Source organism: Anomaloglossus baeobatrachus, chromosome 6 (genome assembly GCF_048569485.1).
Source record: "Anomaloglossus baeobatrachus isolate aAnoBae1 chromosome 6, aAnoBae1.hap1, whole genome shotgun sequence".
Lineage (NCBI taxonomy): Eukaryota > Metazoa > Chordata > Amphibia > Anura > Aromobatidae > Anomaloglossus > Anomaloglossus baeobatrachus.
In genome coordinates, this window is record NC_134358.1 from 429,725,099 (window position 1) to 429,746,528 (window position 21,430).

General features: G+C 48.2%; 1 protein-coding gene across 3 annotated transcripts in view; it reads left to right on the forward strand.

Annotated features, from left to right (window-relative positions):
* Nucleotides 1–20,855, forward strand: part of UBA5 (ubiquitin like modifier activating enzyme 5) — a 68,284-nt gene extending 47,429 nt beyond the window's left edge. For all 3 annotated transcript variants that reach the window (XM_075316626.1, XM_075316627.1, XM_075316628.1), the window contains 5 exons: nucleotides 6,576–6,703; nucleotides 7,662–7,797; nucleotides 16,101–16,179; nucleotides 18,497–18,603; nucleotides 20,618–20,855. In XM_075316626.1, coding sequence (XP_075172741.1) covers nucleotides 6,576–6,703; nucleotides 7,662–7,797; nucleotides 16,101–16,179; nucleotides 18,497–18,603; nucleotides 20,618–20,695 — 528 coding nt within the window. In that variant the 3' untranslated portion in view covers nucleotides 20,696–20,855. The remainder of the gene's footprint in view (nucleotides 1–6,575; nucleotides 6,704–7,661; nucleotides 7,798–16,100; nucleotides 16,180–18,496; nucleotides 18,604–20,617) is intronic.
* Nucleotides 20,856–21,430: the final 575 nt, after the last annotated feature.

Here is a 21,430-nt window from a genome sequence, read left to right on the forward strand (position 1 = left end):
CTGGGACCAGACTATTCGGGAACAACTGGATGAAATTATTAAGGAAGCTCTTGGCGGGAAGAGTTCTTCCATGCCACAAACCTAAACCAGGAAACCTGTCCAGGGCAGGAATCAGTCGAGGTTTCGTTCCTTTCGTTCCTCCATCTGATCGTTCTCTAAGCCCTCGGCCTCGTCCACTAGCTCAGCCAAGGATCGTAAACCCAACTGGCGCACGAAGCCGCGTCCTCAGAAGACCGCAGGAGCTGCTGCCACTAAGTCAGCCTCCTCCTGGCTATCGGGCCACGCCAGCAACGTCCTTGGTCGGTGGCAGGCTCTCCCACTTTGGCGACGTATGGTTTTAACACGTCTCCGATCAGTGGGTGCGGGATACCATCTCCCACGGCTACAGGATAGAATTCTATCCAGCCCGCCAAACAGATTTTTTCTGTCAACTCCCCCCTGCTCCAAGGCCGCCACTTTCCCTCAGGCCGTGGCATCCCTGCAGGCCAACGGAGTAATTGTACCGGTTCCCGACTGGGAACGGTTCTGAGATTTCTACTTAAATCTATTCCTAGTCCCCGACCCCGACCTAGATCTCAAGCTTCTCATCAAGCATGTTCAGGTGCGGCATTTTCGCATGGAGTCTCTGCGATCAATCAATGACCCAAGGAGATTCCCTAGCATCCATCGACATCAGAGATGCCTATCTGCATGTGCCAATCGCAGTTTCACACCAGCGTTGGCTACGTTTTGCAATCGGAGTGGTCCAATTCGTGGCTCTTCCCTTGGGGTTAGCCACGGCCCCTCGAGTATTCTCAAGGTCGGGGCAGCTGTGATTGCGTCCTGCACCTCTAGGGGTTGGCAGTGATCCTTTTGTCCTGGACGGCCTTCTAGTCAGGGCTTCATCCAGTGCAGACTGTTAGCGGAGTGCCTCGCTCACTCTCGCCACTCTAGCCAATTCGGGTGGCTTGTCATTCTGTCCAAGTCCACTCTGACTTCGACCCAGAAGTTCACGTACCCAGGGACGCAATTCGAGACTGTCGGCACTTGTGAAGCTGCCCTTAGTCAAACAGCAGTCCCTCCTCTGGCGGTCGACGTCGTTCCATCAGGCACCTAATACAGGTGCTGGATCAGATGGTGGCGTCAATGGAAGCGATTCCCTTGCCCAGTTCAATCTGCGTCCTCTGCAGCTGGACATTTTCCGCTGTTGGAACAAGCGGACTTCCTCCTTCCACGGGGTGGTGGCTTCGCCACAGACCAGGGGCTCGTTTCAGTGGTGGCTTCGGCCCCTCTGTCTCAGGGACGCTCCTTCCTGACCCCTTACCAGGATGCTAGTCTATCCGGCTGGGGAGCAGTATATCTCCACCATGGAGCGCAGGGCACTTGGACTCTGTCCGAATCAACCCTCTGGATCAATGTGCTGGAAATCAGAGCTGTTTCTAGCTCTCTAAGCCTTTCACCATCTGTTGACGGCCAGGCACATTCGAGTCCAGTCAGACAACGCGACAGCGTTTGCCTACATCAACCTCCAGGGCGGGACACTCAGCCGCCTGGCAATGTTGGAGGTTCAACGCATTCTTCAGTGGACGGAGGACTCCTAGTCCACCATATCAGCAGTCCACATCCCAGACGTGGAAAACTGGGAGGCAGATTATCTCAGCCGTCAAACCGTGGACAGCGGCGAGTAGGCTCTGCATCCGGCAGTGTTTCGGTCAATCTGCCGCAAGTAGGGCTCTCCGGACGTGGATCTTCGCTCCACGATCCTCAGGCTTTTGCAGCAGACGCACTGGTTCAAGTTTGGTCCCAGCTTCGTCTGTCTTACGTGTTTCACCCTCGAGCTCTTGCCCAGAGTCCTGCGCAAGATCAGAATGGAGGGCCGTCGGGTCATTCTCATTACTCCAGGCTGACCCAGGCGAGCTTGGTACCCTGACCTGCTCCATCTGTCCGTAGAGGTGCCATGGCATCTCCTGGACTGTCCAGACCTTCTCTCACGAGGTCCGTCTTTCCGCCAGAATCCTGCGGCTCTCAGATTGACGGCGTGGCTTTTGAGTCCTGGATCTTGACGACTTCTGGTATCCCTCCTGAAGTCATCTCCACTATGACTCGGGCTCGGAAGTATCCTTTGGCTTTTTTGCCTTGCCGACCCTCAAGGGACAGGTCTCGGCTCTCAGTGTTGTGCCAGCGGCGTATCGCGCGGCTGGCTCAGGTGCGCTCCTTCATGCAGGGCGCATCTCACATCATTCCGCCTTACCGGCGGCCTTTGGAGCCCTGGGACCTTAATCCGGTCCTCACGGCTTCCGGAAACCCCCCCTTTGAGCCTCTTAGGGAGGTTTCTTTGTTTCGTCTTTCACAGAAAGTGGTCTTTCTAGTGGCCATAACTTCCCTCAAGAGAGTCTCTGTTTTGGCTGCACTCTCTTCGGAGTCACCCCTTTTTTGGTTTTTCATCAAGACAAGGTGGTTCTCCGTCCGACTCCGGACTTTCTCCTTAAGGTGGTTGCTGCTTCCACCTTAACCGGGGCATTTCCCTGCCTTCCTTTTGTCCGACTCCTGTTCATCGCTTTGAAAAGGCGTTGCATACTCTGGATCTGGTGCGGGCGCTCCGGATCTATGTGTCTCGCACCGCTGTTCTTAGGCGGTGCACCTCTCTTTTGTGCTGACCACTGGTCAGCGTAAGGGCCTCTCGGCATCTAAGCCGACCCTGGCTCGTTGGATTAGGTCAGCCATTTCCGATACCTACCAGTGTACTCAAGTGCCTCTCCCGCCGGGGATCAAGGCACACTTGATCAGAGCTGTCGGTGCCTCTTAGGCTTTCAGGCCCAGGCTATGGCTCAGCAGGTCTGTCAGACTGCCACTTGGATTAGTCTGCATACCTTTTCGAAGCACTACCAAGTGCATGCTCATGCTTCGGCAGATGCGAGCTTGGGCAGACGCATCCTTCAGGCGGCTGTCGCCCATTTGTGAAGTTAGGTTTCGCCTACTTCTCAGTTTTTCTGTTTATTCCCACCCATGGACTGCTTTGGAACGTCCCATGGTCTGGGTCTCCCATAAGGAACGATGAAGAAAAAGAGAATTTTGTTACTTACCGTAAATTCTTTTTCTTCTAGTTTCGACATGGGAGACCCAGCACCCTCCCTGTTGCCTGTTGGCAGGTTTCTTGTTCCGTGTGTTTTCACCGGCTGTTGTTGTTGTAGACAGAGGTTCCGGTTGTTCCGGGTTTTGCTCTCTCTCTACTTGTGGGTGGATGTCCTCCTTCAGCTTTTGCACTAAACTGGCTACCAGGGGGTGTATATGCTAGGAGGGAGGAGCTACACGTTTGAGTGTAGTACTTTGTGTGTCCTCCGGAGGCAGAAGCTATACACCCATGGTCTGGGTCTCCCATGTCGGAACTATAAGAAAAAGAATTTACGGTAAGTAACTAACAAAATTCTCTTTTTTTTTTTTTTCATACTGCAAAAAAACGGAAGCAGCTAGATAGAGGGATAGATAGATACAGATAGCTAGAGGGATAAATAGAGGGATGGATGAATGAATCAAGGGATAGATAATAGATGAGACCAATATAATGTCCCCCCCCCCTCCCCCCGCATAGTCTAAGCTGGCACCCTTTAGTGCCTTTCATGTGGCACAAAAGGGTGCTTAGCCTTGTATTTAGCCAATAAATAAATAAATAATTAAAAAAAAAAGACGTGAGGTCCCCCCTATCTTTTGTAGCCAGCTAGGTTAAAGCAGACGGCTGCAGCCTGCAGACCACAGCTGGCAGCTTCACCTTGGCTGGTAATCCAAAACAGAGGGCACCCCACGCTATTTAAAATTAAATAAATAATTTAAAACAAAAAACGTGGGGTCCCCCCCAAATTGCATCACCAGCCAAGGTAAAGCGGACAGCTGTGGTCTGGTATTCTCAGACTAGGGAGGTCCACCGTTATTGGACACTCCCCAGCCTAAAAATAGCAGGCTACAGCTGCCCCAGAAGTGGCGCATCCATTAGATGCGCCAATTCTGGTGCTTCGCCCCAGCTCATCCCGCGCCCTGGTGCGTTGGCAAACGGGGTAATATATGGGGTTGATGCCAGATGTGTAATGTCACCTGGCATCAAGCCCTGGGGTTGGTGAGGTCAGGCGTCTATCAGATACCAGACATCACCAACCCAGTCAGTAAGAAATAAAAAATAGACAACAAAAAAAGTTTTATTTGAAAAAACACTCCCCACATTCCCTCTTTCAACAATTTATTGACAAGAACAATCCAATCCGGGTCCGGCTTAATCCAATAAGGGGGTCGCACGGCGATCCATACCATAGTCAATGAGACTCCCAGTCAATGAAGAACAAAATGTTCCCCATTGGCTGGGAGAGCCGTGCAGTGACCTGAGCTAACATCAATAGGTCAGCCCAGGTCACTGCAGGGGATACCAAGCGCTGCCGTCAGGAGGTTAGATGAGATCATTACCTGCAGTAACTATCTCCTGCTCTCCTGATGTCAGCGCTGTCACTGACTTCTATGCCCGCCGCGTTCTACGCAGTATCGCGAAAGCCCGTGACGTCACTGCTAGTGACAGTCTCGGGCCGCCCGCGAGACGGGCAGAGAAGGCAGTGACCGCGGTGACGTCAGGAGGCAGGAGATCGTCACAGCAGGTAATTATCTCATCTAATCTAACCTGCAGCTACATGTGCAGGGAGCAGGGAGCCGCGCACACTGAGCGCTGGCTCCTTGCTCTCCTAGCTACAGTACACATCGGGTTAATTAACCCCATGTGTATTGCAGCTACATGTCACAGTGCAGAGAGCAGGGAGCCGCGCACACTGCTTAGCGCTGGCTCCTTGCTCTCCTAGCTACAGTACACATCGGGTTAATTAACCCCATGTGTACTGCAGCTACATGTCACAGTGCAGAGAGCAGGGAGCCGCGCATACTGCTTAGCGCTGGCTCCTTGCTCTCCTAGCTACAGTACACATCGGGTTAATTACACGATGTGTACTGCAGCTACATGTGCAGAGAGCAGGAGCCGGCACTGGCAGCAAGGGCGGAGGCTGGTAACGAAGGTAAATATCGGGTAACCACCTTGGTTATCCGATGTTTACCTTGGTTACAGCTTACCGCAGCTGCCGGCTCCTGCTCCCTGCTCGCTTCATTTCGTCGCTCTCTCGCTGTCACACACAGCGATCTGTGCGTCACAGCGGGAGAGCGACGACCAAAAAATGAAGCTGGACATTCAGCAACGAGCGGCGACCTCACAGCAGGGGCCAGCTCGTTGCTGGATGTCACACACAGCGACAGCGACGTCGCTGCAACGTCACAGAAAATGGTGACGTAGCAGCGACGTCGTTGTCGCTGTGTGTGATACCACCTTTAGCAGTCAGTGTCCCGCTCCCTGCCAGCCCCGCGGCGTGAGAAGTGCGGGCATCCGCGGGGCTGGCGCAGGACACAGACTGATGCACATACACAGATGACCCATGATGACACAGACAGCGCGCACGGGGGAGGGGGAGGGGGTTAAGGGGGGGGGACAGTTCCCCGGGCGTCAGGCAGTAAACATGATAAAGCGCTGGGGACACAGCGCTGACAGTGTATCTGACAGCAAGTGTTCCTTGCCTTATTGAACTGGACACTGAATCGGCTGGAATTCAGGGCGCACGTAGCTGGGCACAGGAGGCGGGGGAGGGAGACTACGGAGTGTGTGGGAGGTTGTGGGCAGAGTACGGGGTGCAGGGGAATGTGTGGGAGGGTGCAGGGAAGGGGGGGCGGTTACTCCACGCACTGTACAGCCCAGCAGGGAGGCGACAAGCTGTTCCAGATTTGCATGTCAACATGGCCCTGCCCATGTTGACATGAAATGACCGGAAGCAGCAAAATCGCGGCAGGAGCGGTCACATGACCACTCTGAGCCGGGGGGAGAGGGGCTGACAGCAGGGCAGGTAAGTGGTCTCTATCTACTTACCTGCCCCAATGTAGCCCAATAGTGTAATAATGGAAAAAAGTCAAAAGAAGCCGGATAACCCCTTTTAAGCTGAAGCTTCAGTGTCTTTGGCCCCTCCAAATGGATAATGAGCCCAAAAGTCAAAGTCCACAAAGATTTGGTTTCCACAAACATCTTGAAAGATTCTCAAGTGGTTGGCACAGTACACTGACAAGAATCCCATAAAAAATCTTAAGGAAGGAGGTGTCAGCATCCAAACTTAAGAATATTGTTGAACAGGAGGTTGTTGCCAATGAGGAATGGTGTAAGATTCCTCAGGAACGTTGCCAGTCTTGTTTCTGGCTAAGCATTATGTTTGCAGCAGATCATAACAGCTAAATGGGCTCCACGAAGTCTTAAAGACATTTGTCATGGAAGGTTTGTATAATTTGGAAACTGCCTAGGTCAATATTACTTGGCTTTTTGTGTTGAATTTGAAGAAGCCACTTGTTATATTAGTTGTGTTGAGCTATTTAATTTAATTGTTCTTGTTTCATTGGTTTATTGCAGAATGTTGGTAAATTTTACTGATAAATCTAATTTTATACTGAGGCATGAATAATGTTGACTCATGAAAGGGACATGTTTGTTTAAAGTGGAAAAATTCTATTGACTTTCCTATCTGGTTCACCTTCTGCAGTGTGCTCCACCTCTAGTGGTGGCAGCCAACATCGATGAAAAGACTCTGAAACGAGAAGGTGTTTGTGCTGCGAGTCTCCCCACCACGATGGGAGTGGTAGCAGGAATACTTGTACAGAATGTACTCAAGTAAGTGATGGAAAAAAGACTGCATAAAAATGTATCAGATGCAAACATGACAGGGTCAACTCAGAAAAGGATTTCCTCAAGTGTCATTTTATGAACATTCTGCTCCTAATACAGACAGAACGTGGTGAGGTGACAACTTGTCGATAATGCAGCAGGACATGCACTTAATATAGGGATCAGAGATTAGCAAAAAATATACACACTACACTGCAACCAGAGCAGAACTCTCAATCATGACATCTTGGTGGCCTAGTAATCAGAAAAGGTACCCCAGATGCCGACAGCCAAGTGTTGGCTACGGAAGTTAACACTGCCCTGATCCTGCTGTCATAAAGTACTAAAGTGGATATCAGACCAAGCTAGTCTGAATCTTTTTGCTCATCTCTAAGGAAGTGAAAGGGGGGGGGGACCTCATACAATATATGACATATAAGGTGGTTTTGGCGTTGTACTTTTTACCAAAAGTCATTAGGAAACATGTATCAAAATGGATTCATTAGAAATAATGCAGTAATTGTACATAGCAACATATGAAATCGCTGCTACCATTTTCCAAATCTGCTTTAAAAAATAAACTTGTTTTTCTGAATGAACCATTATCGCCTAATCAGCAGTTGGACCCCAATGATCCTGAGACTGAGACATTGGAACCCTAAAAATAGGGCTCTGCAGCCTCGTTCTGAATGGAGTCGAAATTGAGCTTGTGCTCCTCTGCTTCATTCTAGACACATCTGCATAGCCCTCTTTATGGGGCTGAGGAGCCTTAGTGTTGGGATTGCAGCCAGGTCTCAGTATTGGGATTGTAGCCAGACCACCAGCGATCCACAAGGTATTACCTTATGTAACACGCTTTTTGGGGAATAACTCTCTAAAGGTGGAATCCATTTGCTTGCTAGGTCATAAAATATCACAATTGTTTTTTAAAAAAAAAAAAAAAATTAATCTTTTTCCCTTGTAGATATTTGTTGAATTTTGGCACAGTCAGTTACTACCTAGGATACAATGCAATGCAAGACTTTTTCCCAACTATGACCATGAAGCCCAACTCCTCGTGTGATGATAGATATTGCAGGCAACAGCAGGAGGCTTACAAGGTGAGAAGCCCATCTTACTTTATTAAGGCACCAGGCCAGCGTTTGTTACAGCATTTTTTGTGGTATTGCAGGGACAAAAACAATCAAAATGTCATATCTAGCCCAAAAAGGTATCAGTAAAAACGTTGTCTCGCCCCAAAAAAGATAAGCCGTCACACAGCTTAATTGACCAAAAAAGTTTGGAAAATGGAAACACAACAAAAAATTGTTTTCTTCATCGTTCCTTCCATGGGAGACCCAGACCATGGGTGTATAGCTACTGCCTCCGGAGGACACACAAAGTACTACACTTAAAACGTGTAGCTCCTCCCTCCGGGCTATATACACCCCCTGGATGACAATCTAACCAGTTCAATGCTTTGTGTTTCAGGAGGTCACACACACACATGCATTCTCTGTTTTTTTTTTTTTTTTTTTTTTCATTTTTAAGATTTTATTTTTAAAGATATGGAAGAAAAGCGGGTCCAATCTGGACTCCTGGCATGTCCGTTCACACCCCACTGTGTCGGCGGTGCTGTTAAGGTTGACTTTGCAAGGCTGGAGCCTTCACATGCCGCGCTCCTTCAACATCCTTTTCAGGCTCTGGTTTGAAGTGGGAGCCATCACGGTCCTCTCTGCTGTGCAGGAGACCGGTCTCCATCCGCAGCCCTGTCAGGTTCCTGCTGGACGGAGCATTTGACCTTCCCTCAGGGACATGGCCCTGCGTCTCAAAAGCTAAGTATTGAGACGTTTTTCAGGGGTCCCGGGTACTTTTATTGAGGGGAGAGTATGTTATTTGTCTTTTACTGTAATTCCGGCCGGTTCTCGGTGTTTTTCCGGAGAACCGCGCCGGGGGTGCCTGCTCGTCGGCCGCACGCTACTAATCTAGGCCCCGGCTTCAGTTTGGGCCTAGTTTCGGTTTCAGCGTCCCTGCATGTCACTCATGCAGATGCATAGGTGGCGCCGCCCACCGGCCGGCTAGCAGAGGGGAGGACACTCCTTTCTGTGGAGATGTTCCCTCCCCTGTATCTCTCCCTGGCCCTCTGGTTTCCCGCTCTTGGGCTTCTCCCCGCCCCCCTCCTCCTTCCAGCGCCATTTTCTCAGCGTTCTTACACTGATCGGCGCTGGATGCTGCAGCTGCTGCTTTTGGAGAAGGCTAACGCTTTACTGGGGGTCTGAGCTGTGGAATCCGGAGGGCACACAGAGAGCGGTCTGGTAAGCCACAACCTCTGGTTGTGGGCTTTTTATTATACACTCTCAGGGCATTCTACAGGAGTGTATTCCAGCTGCAGAGCCTCACCTCAGCAGCATGTCTGTCACTAGGAGCAAGGCTGCAAAGCTGTACGCTATATGCACTGCTTGTAAGCTCATTCTGCCAGAGCCAAGCACATACCCACATTGTGATGCCTGCTCTAACATGGTGATCCCTCAGCCTGGAGCCTCCTCAGGGGTTCCTCCGGCCACTCCAGCCCCGGTGGCTGATCCCCCGGCCTGGGTAGCATCTTTTTCCAGAGCTATTTCCCAGTCTTTTGCCGACTCTATGGGACAACTGTCCCGGACACTGCAGACCATGCATCAGCCTCCTTCTCAGCTCTGCAGAGCCCTCAGAGCATGTTTTAGGACTCCGTCCTCCTAAACGGAGACGCAGGGACCCTTCTCCTTCCTCATCCCACGGCTCTGATTCTCGGGCCGAGGTGCAGGGCGAGGAGGATACTTTTACTGTGGGTTCAGACGCTAGCTCTAGGTACCCCATTGCCTTGTCTGAGGATGATGCGGATGTTAGTGACTTGATTGCGTCCATTAACTCCGTTCTGAACCTCACGCCACCAGTGTCAGAGGAACCAGCCTGTCTGGTGGAGATACATCAGTTTGCCTCACCTAAGAAGGCTCGGAGTACGTTTTTTAACCACTCCAGTTTTCAGGCCACTGTCACCAAACCCAGGGCCTGTCCTGACAAACGCTTTCCAAAGCGTAGTTCTGATGACCGTTTTCCCTTTCCACCAGATGTGGTAAAGGAGTGGGCTCAGTCCCCAAAGGTAGACCCTCCGGTGTCTAGAATCTCAGCCCGCACAGTCGTAGCGGTGGCTGATGGCACCTCTCCTGGGTGATTCTCATCTCCCCGTCTTTTGCGGCAGTGTGGGCTCTTAAGGCAGTCTCTGCCTCTCTGGCGGAGATACATTCCCTCACCAGGGACTCTATGCCTGAGATGGAGGCCTTAACTTCTCAGGCTTCGTCTTTTTCATCCTACGCCATGTCTGCCATTCTGGAGGCTTCTCACCGCACGGCGGTGGCCTCCGCTAACTCTCTCGCGATCCGCAGGATTTTGTGGCTTCGAGAGTGGAAGGCAGACGCTTCTTCTAAGAAGTATCTTGCGGGCCTCCCCTTTGCTGGGTCCCGGCTGTTTGGTGAACAACTGGATGAAATAATTAAGGAAGCGACTGGAGGGAAGAGTACTTCCTTGCCACAAGCTAAAGCCAAGAGACCTGTCCAGGGCAGGAACCAATCGAGGTTTCGTTCCTTTCGTTCCTCTAACTGGTCAGCCTCTAAGCCCTCAGCCTCGTCCACTACCGCAGCCAAGGATCGTAAACCCATCTGGCGCGCAAAGCCGCGTCCTCAGAGGTCCGGAGGAGCCGCTGCCACTAAGGCAGCCCCCTCTTGACTATCTGGCTGCGCCAGCAACGTCCTTAGTCGGTGGCAGGCTCTCCCGCTTTGTCGACGTGTGGTTTCAACACGTCTCCGATCAGTGGGTGCGGGATATCATCTCCCACGGCTACAGGATAGAATTTTCTTCCAGCCCGCCAAACAGATTTTTTCTGTCCACCCCTCCCTGCTCCAAGGCCGCCGCCTTCTCTCAGGCCGTGGCATCCCTGCAGGCCAACGGGGTTATTGTTCCGGTTCCCGCTCGGGAACGGTTCAGAGGTTTCTACTCCAACCTCTTTCTAGTCCCCAAGAAGGACGGTTCCTTCCGGCCCATCCTGGATTTCAAGCTTCTCAACAAGCATGTTCAGGTGCGGCGTGTTCGCATGGAGTCTCTGAGATCGGTGATTGCATCAATGACCCAAGGAGTTTTTCTGGCATCCATCGACATCAGGGATGCCTATCTACACGTGCCTATCGCGGTTTCACACCAGCGTTGGCTCCGCTTTGCAATCGGAGAGGAACATTTCCAATTCGTGGCTCTCCCCTTCGGGTTAGCCACGGCCCCTCGTGTTTTCACCAAGGTTATGGCAGCAGTGGTTGCGGTTCTGCACCTTCAGGGGTTGGCAGTAATCCCCTACCTGGACGATCTTCTAGTCAAGGCCTCATCCAGGGCAGACTGCCAGCGGAGTGTCTCGCTCACTCTCGCCACGCTTGTTCAGTTCGGGTGGCTTGTCAACCTGCCCAAGTCCACTCTGACCCCGACCCAGGGGCTTCTGTACCTAGGGATGCAATTTGAGACTCTGCCGGCACTTGTGAAGTTGCCCTTGGTCAAACAGCAGTCCCTTCAGCTAGCGGTGCGCTCTCTGCTGAGGCACCGCCGTCATTCCATCAGACACCTCATGCAGGTGCTGGGTCAGATGGTGGCGTCAATGGAAGCGGTTCCATTTGCACAGTTCCATCTGCGTCCCCTGCAGTTGGACATTCTCCGCTGTTGGAACAAGCGGACCTCTTCCCTGCACAAGCTAGTGGCTCTGTCGCCACAGACCAGGAGCTCTCTTCAGTGGTGGCTTCGGCCCCTCTCTCTGTCACAGGGACGCTCCTTCCTGACTCCGTCCTGGGTGATTCTCACCACAGATGCCAGCCTCTCCGGTTGGGGAGCAGTTTTTCTCCATCACCGAGCACAGGGCACTTGGACTCCGTCCGAATCAGCCCTCCCGATCAATGTGCTGGAGATCAGAGCTGTGTTTCTAGCTCTCCTAGCCTTGCACCACCTGTTGGCGGGCAGGCACATTCGAGTCCAGTCGGACAACGCGACAACGGTTGCCTACATCAATCACCAGGGCGGAACTCGCAGCCGCCTGGCGATGTTGGAGGTTCAACGAATCCTCCAGTGGACGGAGGACTCCAAGTCCACCATATCAGCAGTCCACATCCCAGGCGTAGAAAAGTGGGAGGCCGATTATCTCAGCCGTCAAACCGTGGACAGCGGCGAGTGGGCCCTACACCCGGCAGTCTTCAGGTCAATCTGCCGCAAGTGGGGTACTCCGGAAGTGGATCTAATGGCATCCCGGCACAACAACAAGGTTCCGGTTTACGTGGCTCGCTCCCACGATCCTCAGGCCTTCGCAGCGGATGCGCTGGTTCAGGATTGGTCACAGTTCCGTCTGGCGTACGTGTTTCCCCCGCTAGCTCTCTTGCCCAGGGTTCTGCGCAAGATCAGAATGGGGGGCCGTCGGGTCATACTCATTGCCCCGGACTGGCCCAGGCGAGCTTGGTACCCAGACCTGCTCCACCTGTCTGTAGAGGTGCCGTGGCATCTCCCAGACCGCCCAGACCTTCTCTCTCAAGGTCCGTTTTTCCGCCAGAATTCTGCGGCTCTCAGATTGACGGCGTGGCTCTTGAGTCCTGGATCCTGACTGCTTCAGGTATTCCCTCTGAGGTCCTCTCCACTATGACTCAGGCTCGGAAGTCTTCTTCGGCCAAGATTTATCACAGGACTTGGAGGATCTTCCTGTCCTGGTGTCGCTCTTCCGACCATGCTCCTTGGCCGTTCTCCTTGCCGACCATCCTGTCTTTTCTACAGTCTGGTCTACAGCTAGGACTGTCCCTCAATTCCCTCAAAGGACAGGTGTCGGCTCTGTCGGTATTATTCCAGCAGCGTATCGCCCAACTGGCTCAGGTGCGCACCTTCATGCAGGGCGCAGCTCACATCATTCCTCCTTACCGGCGGCCTTTGGATCCCTGGGACCTTAATCTGGTCCTTACGGCCTTACAGAAACCCCCCTTTGAGCCTCTTAGGGAGGTTCCCTTGTTTAGACTTTCACAGAAAGTGGTTTTTCTAGTAGCCATAACTTCTCTCAGGAGAGTTTCTGATTTGGCTGCGCTCTCTTCGGAATCCCCCTTTTTGGTGTTTCACCAAGACAAGGTGGTTCTTCGTCCGACTCCGGATTTTCTCCCTCAGGTGGTGTCTTCCTTCCACCTTAACCAGGACATTTCTTTGCCCTCTCTTTGTCCGGCCCCTGTGCATCGCTTTGAGAAGGCGTTGCACACCTTGGATTTGGTGCGAGCGCTCCGAATCTATGTGTCACGCACCGCCGCTTTTAGGCGGTGCACCTCACTTTTTTGTGCTAACCACGGGTCAGCGCAAGGGTCTCTCTGCTTCTAAACCGACCCTAGCTCGTTGGATTAGGTCGGCTATCGCCGATGCCTACCAGTGTTCTCAGGTGCCTCCCCCGCCGGGGATTAAGGCGCACTCGACCAGAGCTGTCGGTGCCTCCTGGGCTTTCAGGCACCAGGCTACGGCTCAGCAGGTTTGTCAGGCTGCCACTTGGTCCAGTCTGCACACTTTTTCGAAGCACTACCAAGTGCATGCTCATGCTTCGGCAGATGCGAGCTTGGGCAGACGCATCCTTCAGGCGGCTGTCGCCCATTTGTGAAGTTAGGTTTTGCCTACTTCTCAGTTTGGTTTATTTCCCACCCATGGACTGCTTTGGAACGTCCCATGGTCTGGGTCTCCCATGGAAGGAACGATGAAGAAAAAGAGAATTTTGTTTACTTACCGTAAATTCTTTTTCTTATAGTTCCGACATGGGAGACCCAGCACCCTCCCTGTTGCCTGTTGGCAGTTTTTGTTCCGTGTGTTTTCACGGGCTGTTGTTGTAGACAGAGTTCCGGTTTTTCCGAGTTTTACTCGATCTCTACTTATGGGTGGATGTCCTCCTTCAGCTTTTGCACTGAACTGGTTAGATTGTCATCCAGAGGGTGTATATAGCCCGGAGGGAGGAGCTACACGTTTTAAGTGTAGTACTTTGTGTGTCCTCCGGAGGCAGTACCTATACACCCATGGTCTGGGTCTCCCATGTCGGAACTATAAGAAAAAGAATTTACGGTAAGTAAACAAAATTCTCTTTTTTCAACTTCTGACTTTTCTTTTTGTTTTTATTTTTCAACGCTAAATTAATAAAAAAAAAACAAAAAAAACTGGACATGTTTGGTATTGCAGAATCCTACTGATGAGGAAAATCCTATTGCCAGGTTTTTTTTTTTCACTTGTAAAGCGCCATGGGGTAAATGGCGCTATAATACTAATAATTTCAGCATTCAGGGGGCTTTTCCACCCGATTGTGTCCCCTGTGATGTGATCACGGGGTCCTGATCATTGCCATGGTCATTCGAGGTCAAATTACTACCTTCGGGTTACCCGGCTACGTTAAGCCTGTTAGACCATGCAGCGCATGGTCTAACAAGCGTTCTGATAGCTTTAATCCATTGCAATAGATTATACCAATGATCAGAGTAATAAAAGTTAAAGTCCCATATAAGGGACTAAGAAGACTGAAAAAACAAATTGTAAAATAGAAAAGAAAAATTCTAATATGTATGTGTAAGAACAAAAAAGTACCGTTCGCATATTTGATATCGCCACATCCGAAACTACTATTATGCTGGTCAACCATTCATTGAACATCATAAAAAAACGAAGTAGCAAAAACTGTCTTTTCATCATGAAACTGACAAAAAAGTGGAATAAAATGCAATCAAAAAGTCATATGTAAATAAAAATGGTACTCCTGGAAATGTCATCTTGTCCCGCAAAAACAAGATGCCATACAGCTGCATCAGGAAAAAATAAAAGTTATAGCTCTCAGAATTATATTTTCTTTGCCCGATGGTATAATATGCTGTGGCTCACCTGTGGTGTCAATATGCTCACTGCACTCCTAGATTAATTACTTTAGAGGTGTGAATTCCAGAATGTGTTTACTTGTGGGGTGTTTTTGCACTTTAGGCACATAAGGGGATCTTCATATGTGACATGGTGACCGCAATCTATTCTAGCCAAAATGGTGCTCCAAAATTCAAATGGCGCTCCTTCCCTTGTAAGCCCTGCTGTGGGCCCAAAGAGTACTTTTCCACCACATATCTCTGTACTCAGGAGAAATTGTGCAACAAACTATATGGTCCACTTTCTCCTGTTACTGTTGTGAAAATGAAAAAAAAAAGTTGGGTTCAAAGCAACATTTTTGTGGTAAAAATGTTTTTGGTTTTTTTTTATTATTATCATATATTATAAAACTCTGTGAAGCATCTGTGGATTCAAGGTGCTCCCCACACCTCTAAATTTCTTAAAAGGTGTAGTTTCCAAATGGAGTGACTTGTGGGGGGGTTTCCATTATTTAAGCATATCAGGGGCTTAACAAATGCATCATGGTGTCCACTATCAATTCCAGACAACTTTGCACTCCTAAATTCAAATAGTGCTCCAACCCCTGTCGTGCACCCAAATAGGAGTTTTTTCACTACATATGGGGTATCTATGTTCTCTGAAGAAATTGTACAACAGATTATATGGTGCATTTTCTCCTGTTACCCTTGTGAAAATTTTAAAAAAAAAGGGCTAAAACAATATTTTTTTTGTGGGGAAAAAAAGTTCAATTTTCACTTTCTGACTTCCACGTTGCTTTAATACATTTGAGGCTCCTGAAGGGTTAATAAACTTCTTGAATGTGGTTTTCAGTACTTTGAGGGGCGCAGTTTTCAAAGTGGTGTCACTTTTGTGGGTATTTTGTGTCACCCAGGCCTCTCAGTCACTTCCTTATCTGAAGTAGACATGTGGCAAATGCCATTTATTAATGATTTTGTGTGATATAACTATCTGGTTTACGGGCATAAAATCTCAGTTCAAAAATTGCAAAACTTTCAACAATTTGTCAAATTTTCGATATTTTCATAAATAAATACATATGATAACAACCAAAATTTACCAATAACATAAAGTACAATATGTCACAGAAAAAAAAAAAAAAGAATCACTGGGCTCTGTTGCAGCGCTCCAGATTTATTACCACATAAAGTGGCAATGGTCAGTAAAATTTTGACCTGGTCACGAAGGTAAAAAAGACTGGTTGGTGAAGGGGTAAAATTATAGACTAAATGTAAGTCACTATACAAAAGAAAATGTAAAGAAGATAAAACTTTTAATATGAATAGGCCCAAAATGAAGTAATTTGTTCATCTATGATTCCTTATTCAGTGAGCCTCTACTAGTGACTGCTTCACACAATCTGAAGTTCATCATTTTAGTAGGTTATCTCATTAGGACAAGACCTTATTAGAAATAAAATATAAAGAACTGTGTTGGATATTGTTGGTTTATAGGGAATAATATTATTCTCATTTTTCAGCTCAGAGAGGCATCCGAACCAAAGCCAGAGGTGGTTGTGGTAGAAGAATCACCAGTTGTACATGAGGACAATGAGTGGGGTAAGGACTGTCGCTGTATTCCCACGTCCATGCCATATAACAGAGAACATTATGATCTCCTCCCCTGTTCCCGGGTCTGGAACAGAACAAATCTGGATTTCAATTCTAAATTAATTTGATTGATGTTTTATACAAGCATTCAGCCTGCAGACACGTAGTTTGCCTATGTGAGCCCAGAACAAAGTCTTCCCTTGCTGTAGATATAAATCCGGCGCAGACTTTTGAGAGTTTGTGCCGGTCTCTTTTTCTCACAATTCCTGCTGTGATCAATGAGGACAAGATATAAAAGTGATGAGCAAAGTTGTCAGAGATCCTGCATCCTAATGAGAACGAGCAAAAAGGTTGAATTATAATGAAAGGACATAGCAGTGCTGGTCTGTTATAACGACCTGGAGGACACACGTCTCCTAATGAAAGGAGGTGTGTGTCCTACTCATCTTTATACTAGAGCAGCAATATGGAGCTATTAACTTACGGAAAACGCTAAGTAATTGCAGGTCGGTAGCATTACAATGCTGTCCAATGTCCTGACTGATAATTGTCGCCAGGTAGCCGCACTAACTTATTTACTCTCAGGAGCCACCAGCTTTGGCTCATGGGGGTGTTCACCAAGCAGCTACAGTCACTGCTGAGCGAAAGCTGTAAGACCTCCCCGAAACCTTGACAGCTCACTATGTGGTGCATCCGAGGAGAGCGAGCTGTCCGGGTGCCTAGGTGTGCTTATAGCCTCCACTCATAGTGTGCTGCTGTATGCGCACCGTCATGACTGAAAGCCGACTGCTCCCATGAGTAAATACATTAATTTTCTTCAGGTAGCCACGCTTTCAGTGTAGTGGCTAGGCAGCAATATAACACTAGTTATCTTCAAACTAAAGGCCGCTTTACACCAACAACATCGCTAACGAGATGTCGTTTGGGTCACGGAACTTATGACTCACATCCGGCCTCGTTAGCGACATTGTTGCGTGTGACACCTACAAACGACCGCTATTGATCAAAATTACTCACCTAATCGTTGATCGTTGACACTTCGTTCTAATCCCAAATATCGTTTCTATTGCAGGACGCAGGTTGTTCGTCTTTCCTGAGGCAGCACACATCGCTACGTGTGACACCCCAGGAACGAGGAACAACACCGTACCTGCGTCCTCCAGCAACGAGGTGGGAATCACTTTCTTTCAGCTGTTCTCCGCCCCTCCGCTTCTATTGGACGGATGCCGTGTGATGTCGCTGTGACGCCACACGAACCGCTCCCTTAGAAAGGAGGCGGTTCGCCGGCCACAGCTACGTCGCTAGGCAGGTAAGTATGTGTGACGGGTCCTAGCGATGTGTGCCACGGGCAACGATTTGCCCGTGACGCACAACCGAAGGGAGCGGGTGCTTTCACTAGCGACATCGCTAGCTATGTCGCTGCGTGTAAAGCAGCCTTAACCCCATATCTGCAGGTTAATAGTGTTTTCTGAGGTGGCAGGTTCCCTTTGAGAGGGAGTGGTTTACGTGGAGTTTGAAGGAGTTGTGTGGTCAATTACTGGCTTTTAAGACGGACAAAACGTTATGGAACTTGTAGTCAGCGAGCAAAGGAAGAGTAAGGAGCAAAAATAAGAGCTGGAGCCTGCAGATCAGAAGAGAAGCAAAATGCATATCAAAAGGCTGAATATTGCAAAAATTACAATCTGGATGTATTCAAAGGCATTTAACTGGCTACCTATTTATTCATAAATATTCAAGAACCTTTTTAATTAGCTAATCACACTCATTTTATCTAGGGAGGTTATCACTATAATACATTAAAAGGGCTATGGAACTGTTCCTAGGATGCGTGCCCATGAGCATGTGAAGTAGGAAGCTCCAGGTCACAGCAGCTACTTAACATTAAGTAACCCTTGTTGTCTTCAGTATTGCATTAGAAAGACAGGGTAGGCAGCAGTGTGAGCGGTCTCATCTCAGCATCCCTGGTATCTCCAGTATTAGATCAGGAAAACATGGTGAACAGCAGTGTGAGCAGCATCTTCTGACGTCAGCATCCCTGGTATCTTCAATATTAGATTAGAAAGACAGGGTGGACAGCAGTGTGCACAGCATCTTCTGACATCAACACTCCTTGTATATTCAGTATTAATATTCTTTTATATTAATAAAGGTTCCTAATGTTCTCACTTTTTTTTTTTTTTTTTTTTTACAAAAAAAATTAAAAATGGTAACTGAATTATATAAAGCCACATGTATCATATCAATGTGTGACATGCTATGTAGGTAGTGTTGGCTTTTCTAGGTTATGGAAAATGCAGAGGAAACGGTTTGTGTATATATTTTCTAGGCATTGAGCTGGTGTCTGAGGTTTCTGAAGAAGAGTTGAAAGCTGCTTCTGGACCTGTCCCTGAGCTGCCGGAGGGAATTACTGTGGCATATACAATTCCTATAACGGTACGAAAATAAAGGTTATCTGGTTATGTATGCAGTAAATGGGAGTGCTAATATTTAAGAAATTATTCCAATATCTGTATTTTATTCTGGTCTCTTCAGTGTAAGAAGTTTTAGGATCTAGTATTAAAATTGACAAAAAATAAGATGAAAATTTCACTCTGTCAAATGATCAGGTTTTCCTGCAAATTACTCTTGAAAGGGAGAAATCTGAGACCAGCATGATGTTTGGGCAGAGACTCTGATTAGAGCGATACATCACATCAGCGGTATTCTGCTGCAATGCCGGACCCGGCACAAATGCATTTCACTTCAATGCATTTCCTATGGAATCGTGGCAAGTTCCGGTCACATGTGGTTGTGTATGACGCACGCAACCACATGTGACCGGAACTTGCTGCAAGGCCATAGAAATGCATTGAAGTTAAACACATTTGTGCCGGATCCGTCGTTGCGGCAGAATACTGCTGGTGTGAAGCCCGCCTTACTCTGAAGCTTGCTACCTTTATGATAAAATCACTGTTTTCTCTGCTGCAGATCTACCAGGTCTCTGAATACTGAGCTCTGTATAACCCCGGTCACCCTATTGACAGCTTTCTGTGTACAATCTGCATAGGCAAAAAACTAATAATTAGTGAAGGGGGTTGGTTTATATAGAGTACATGAATATGGACAACTACATGGCCATAGGTTTACTAGTCTTCCTAGTGTTAAGTGATTTTACGAAAACTACAGCAAGCAGCACAGTGACACATTGCTGTAATTGAACAAGGCAATAGAAAAGATCCAGCTGAACTCCAACGGATAAAAATTCTTCTTTATTTCGTCTTAGATTAAAAAATATCAATGTTACAGATAATGACACCGGCTTGTACACACTTGTAGATGGCGGATAATTACCACACTACGCGTTTCGGCGGGATGCCTTCCTCAGGTCAATTTGCCTGAGGAAGGCGTCCCGCCGAAACGTGTAGTGTGGTAATTATCCGCCATCTACCAGTGTGTACAAGCCGGTGTCATCTGTAACATGGATATTTTTTAATCTAAGACGAAATAAAGAAGAATTTTTATCCGTTGGAGTTCAGCTGGATCTTTTCCATTACCTTGTTCTATTGTCCGTTCGGCTTGCTGCCGTGATCCGTGCTGTCCATGGGATTTTCCTGGAGGACCTATACAGGCTTGTCTCGGCAGTGGTGAGCGTTTTTTCTCAGTCTGTGTTTTATCAAAAATTGCTGGAATTGGGGTCTCTGTCTCTATATTAGGCTGCTCTCAGATTAGGTTGAAAGATCTTTGTGACCGATTCCCTTTAAAATGTTATTGCAGTGGTGTGAGTGGGATAAGGCAGCATTTATTGTAAGGGAAACCAAAGATTATATGGTTAACCATAAACCCTAACGTCCTCATATATGGGACAGACCCAATATACACACATTGTTGGTGGATCCCATAGAAATAGATGGGAAACTGATAAGGTAACTACTTTGTATGGCAGTTTTATGGATGAGAAAGTGAACAAACAAGGACTGTATATCCTGTTACTCAGAGATTTACTAGTCTAAAGGTGGCTTCACATACTCCTCTCCGCCCCTCCGCTTTGATTGGGCGGCCGCTTAGTGACGTCGCGGTGACGCCGAACACACTTCTCCCTTGAGGGAGGGATTGTTCTGCAGTCACAGCGACGTCGCAGAGCAGGTATGTGCGTGTGACGCTATTGTAGCGATAATGTTCGCTACGGCAGCGATAACCACATATCGTTACAACGACCGGGGCGGGTGCTATCGCGTTCGACATCGGTAGCAATTGCTAGCGATGTCGTAGCGTGTAAAGTGGCTCTTAGTGATGTGTGTGGATTTCATTTGGAATTTTTGAAGACAACTTTGGAGATTGAATGTTCCGTGGTTTAGTAGAAAACCTATAGAAAACTATACAGAATAATTTCCTTGCAAAAAAATAAAATGCTAAGTTTAAAAACAGACAAATTACCTCTAAGCAGAAAGGTCTGCTCTTTTTATTACAGAAACCCTCATCAGGAGATACAGTGGAAGACACAGATCAGAGTCTGGAGGATCTCATGGCCCAAATGAAAAGCCTGTAACATTCGTTGTCTCGTCCCTTCACCGTGAGGCTGACTGTTGACGTTCCCATGTGTCCTCGTGTAATGCATTAGTATATTTCTTTGCTCTACTGACATCAGACAGTTAGTCCGGTCTTCTTACACTGTACTAATAAATTTCTCAGCGCATTATTTAAGTATATTTAGTCTCTTACCTTTATTATTTATATGTGCTAATGGAAATGATTAAACTGGATTTTCAATTAATTGGTTTCCAAGTGGAAAAGTTGTTCAAGAAGCATTTTTTTAGAATTTGCTTTTTCTAATTATTACAAATTGTAGTGAACGCTTTACTAACCTTTTATTTTTAAAGCCTATCCATAGAATAGGTGATGAATGTAGGATTGCCGGGCCCAAACCCTCCTTTTCTTTATCGTTCCTATGGGAGACCCAGACCATGGGTGTTTAGCTTCTGCCTCCGGAGGACACACAAAGTACTACACTCAAAAGTGTAGCTCCTCCCTCTGAGCTTATACACCCCCTGGAGAACCAGATCTAGCCAGTTCATCGCTTTGTGTTCAGGAGGCATATATCCACACATGCATTCTCATCTGATTTGTTTGATTTTTGGAAAGAGTTTGAAGAAAAGCGGGTCCAAGTCTGGACTCCCGGCATGTCCCTTCTCACCCCACTGTGTCGGCGGTGTTGTTAAGGTTGATTTCCAAGGCTGGAGCCTTACATGCCGCGCTCCTTCACCATCCCTCCTGGGCTCTGGCT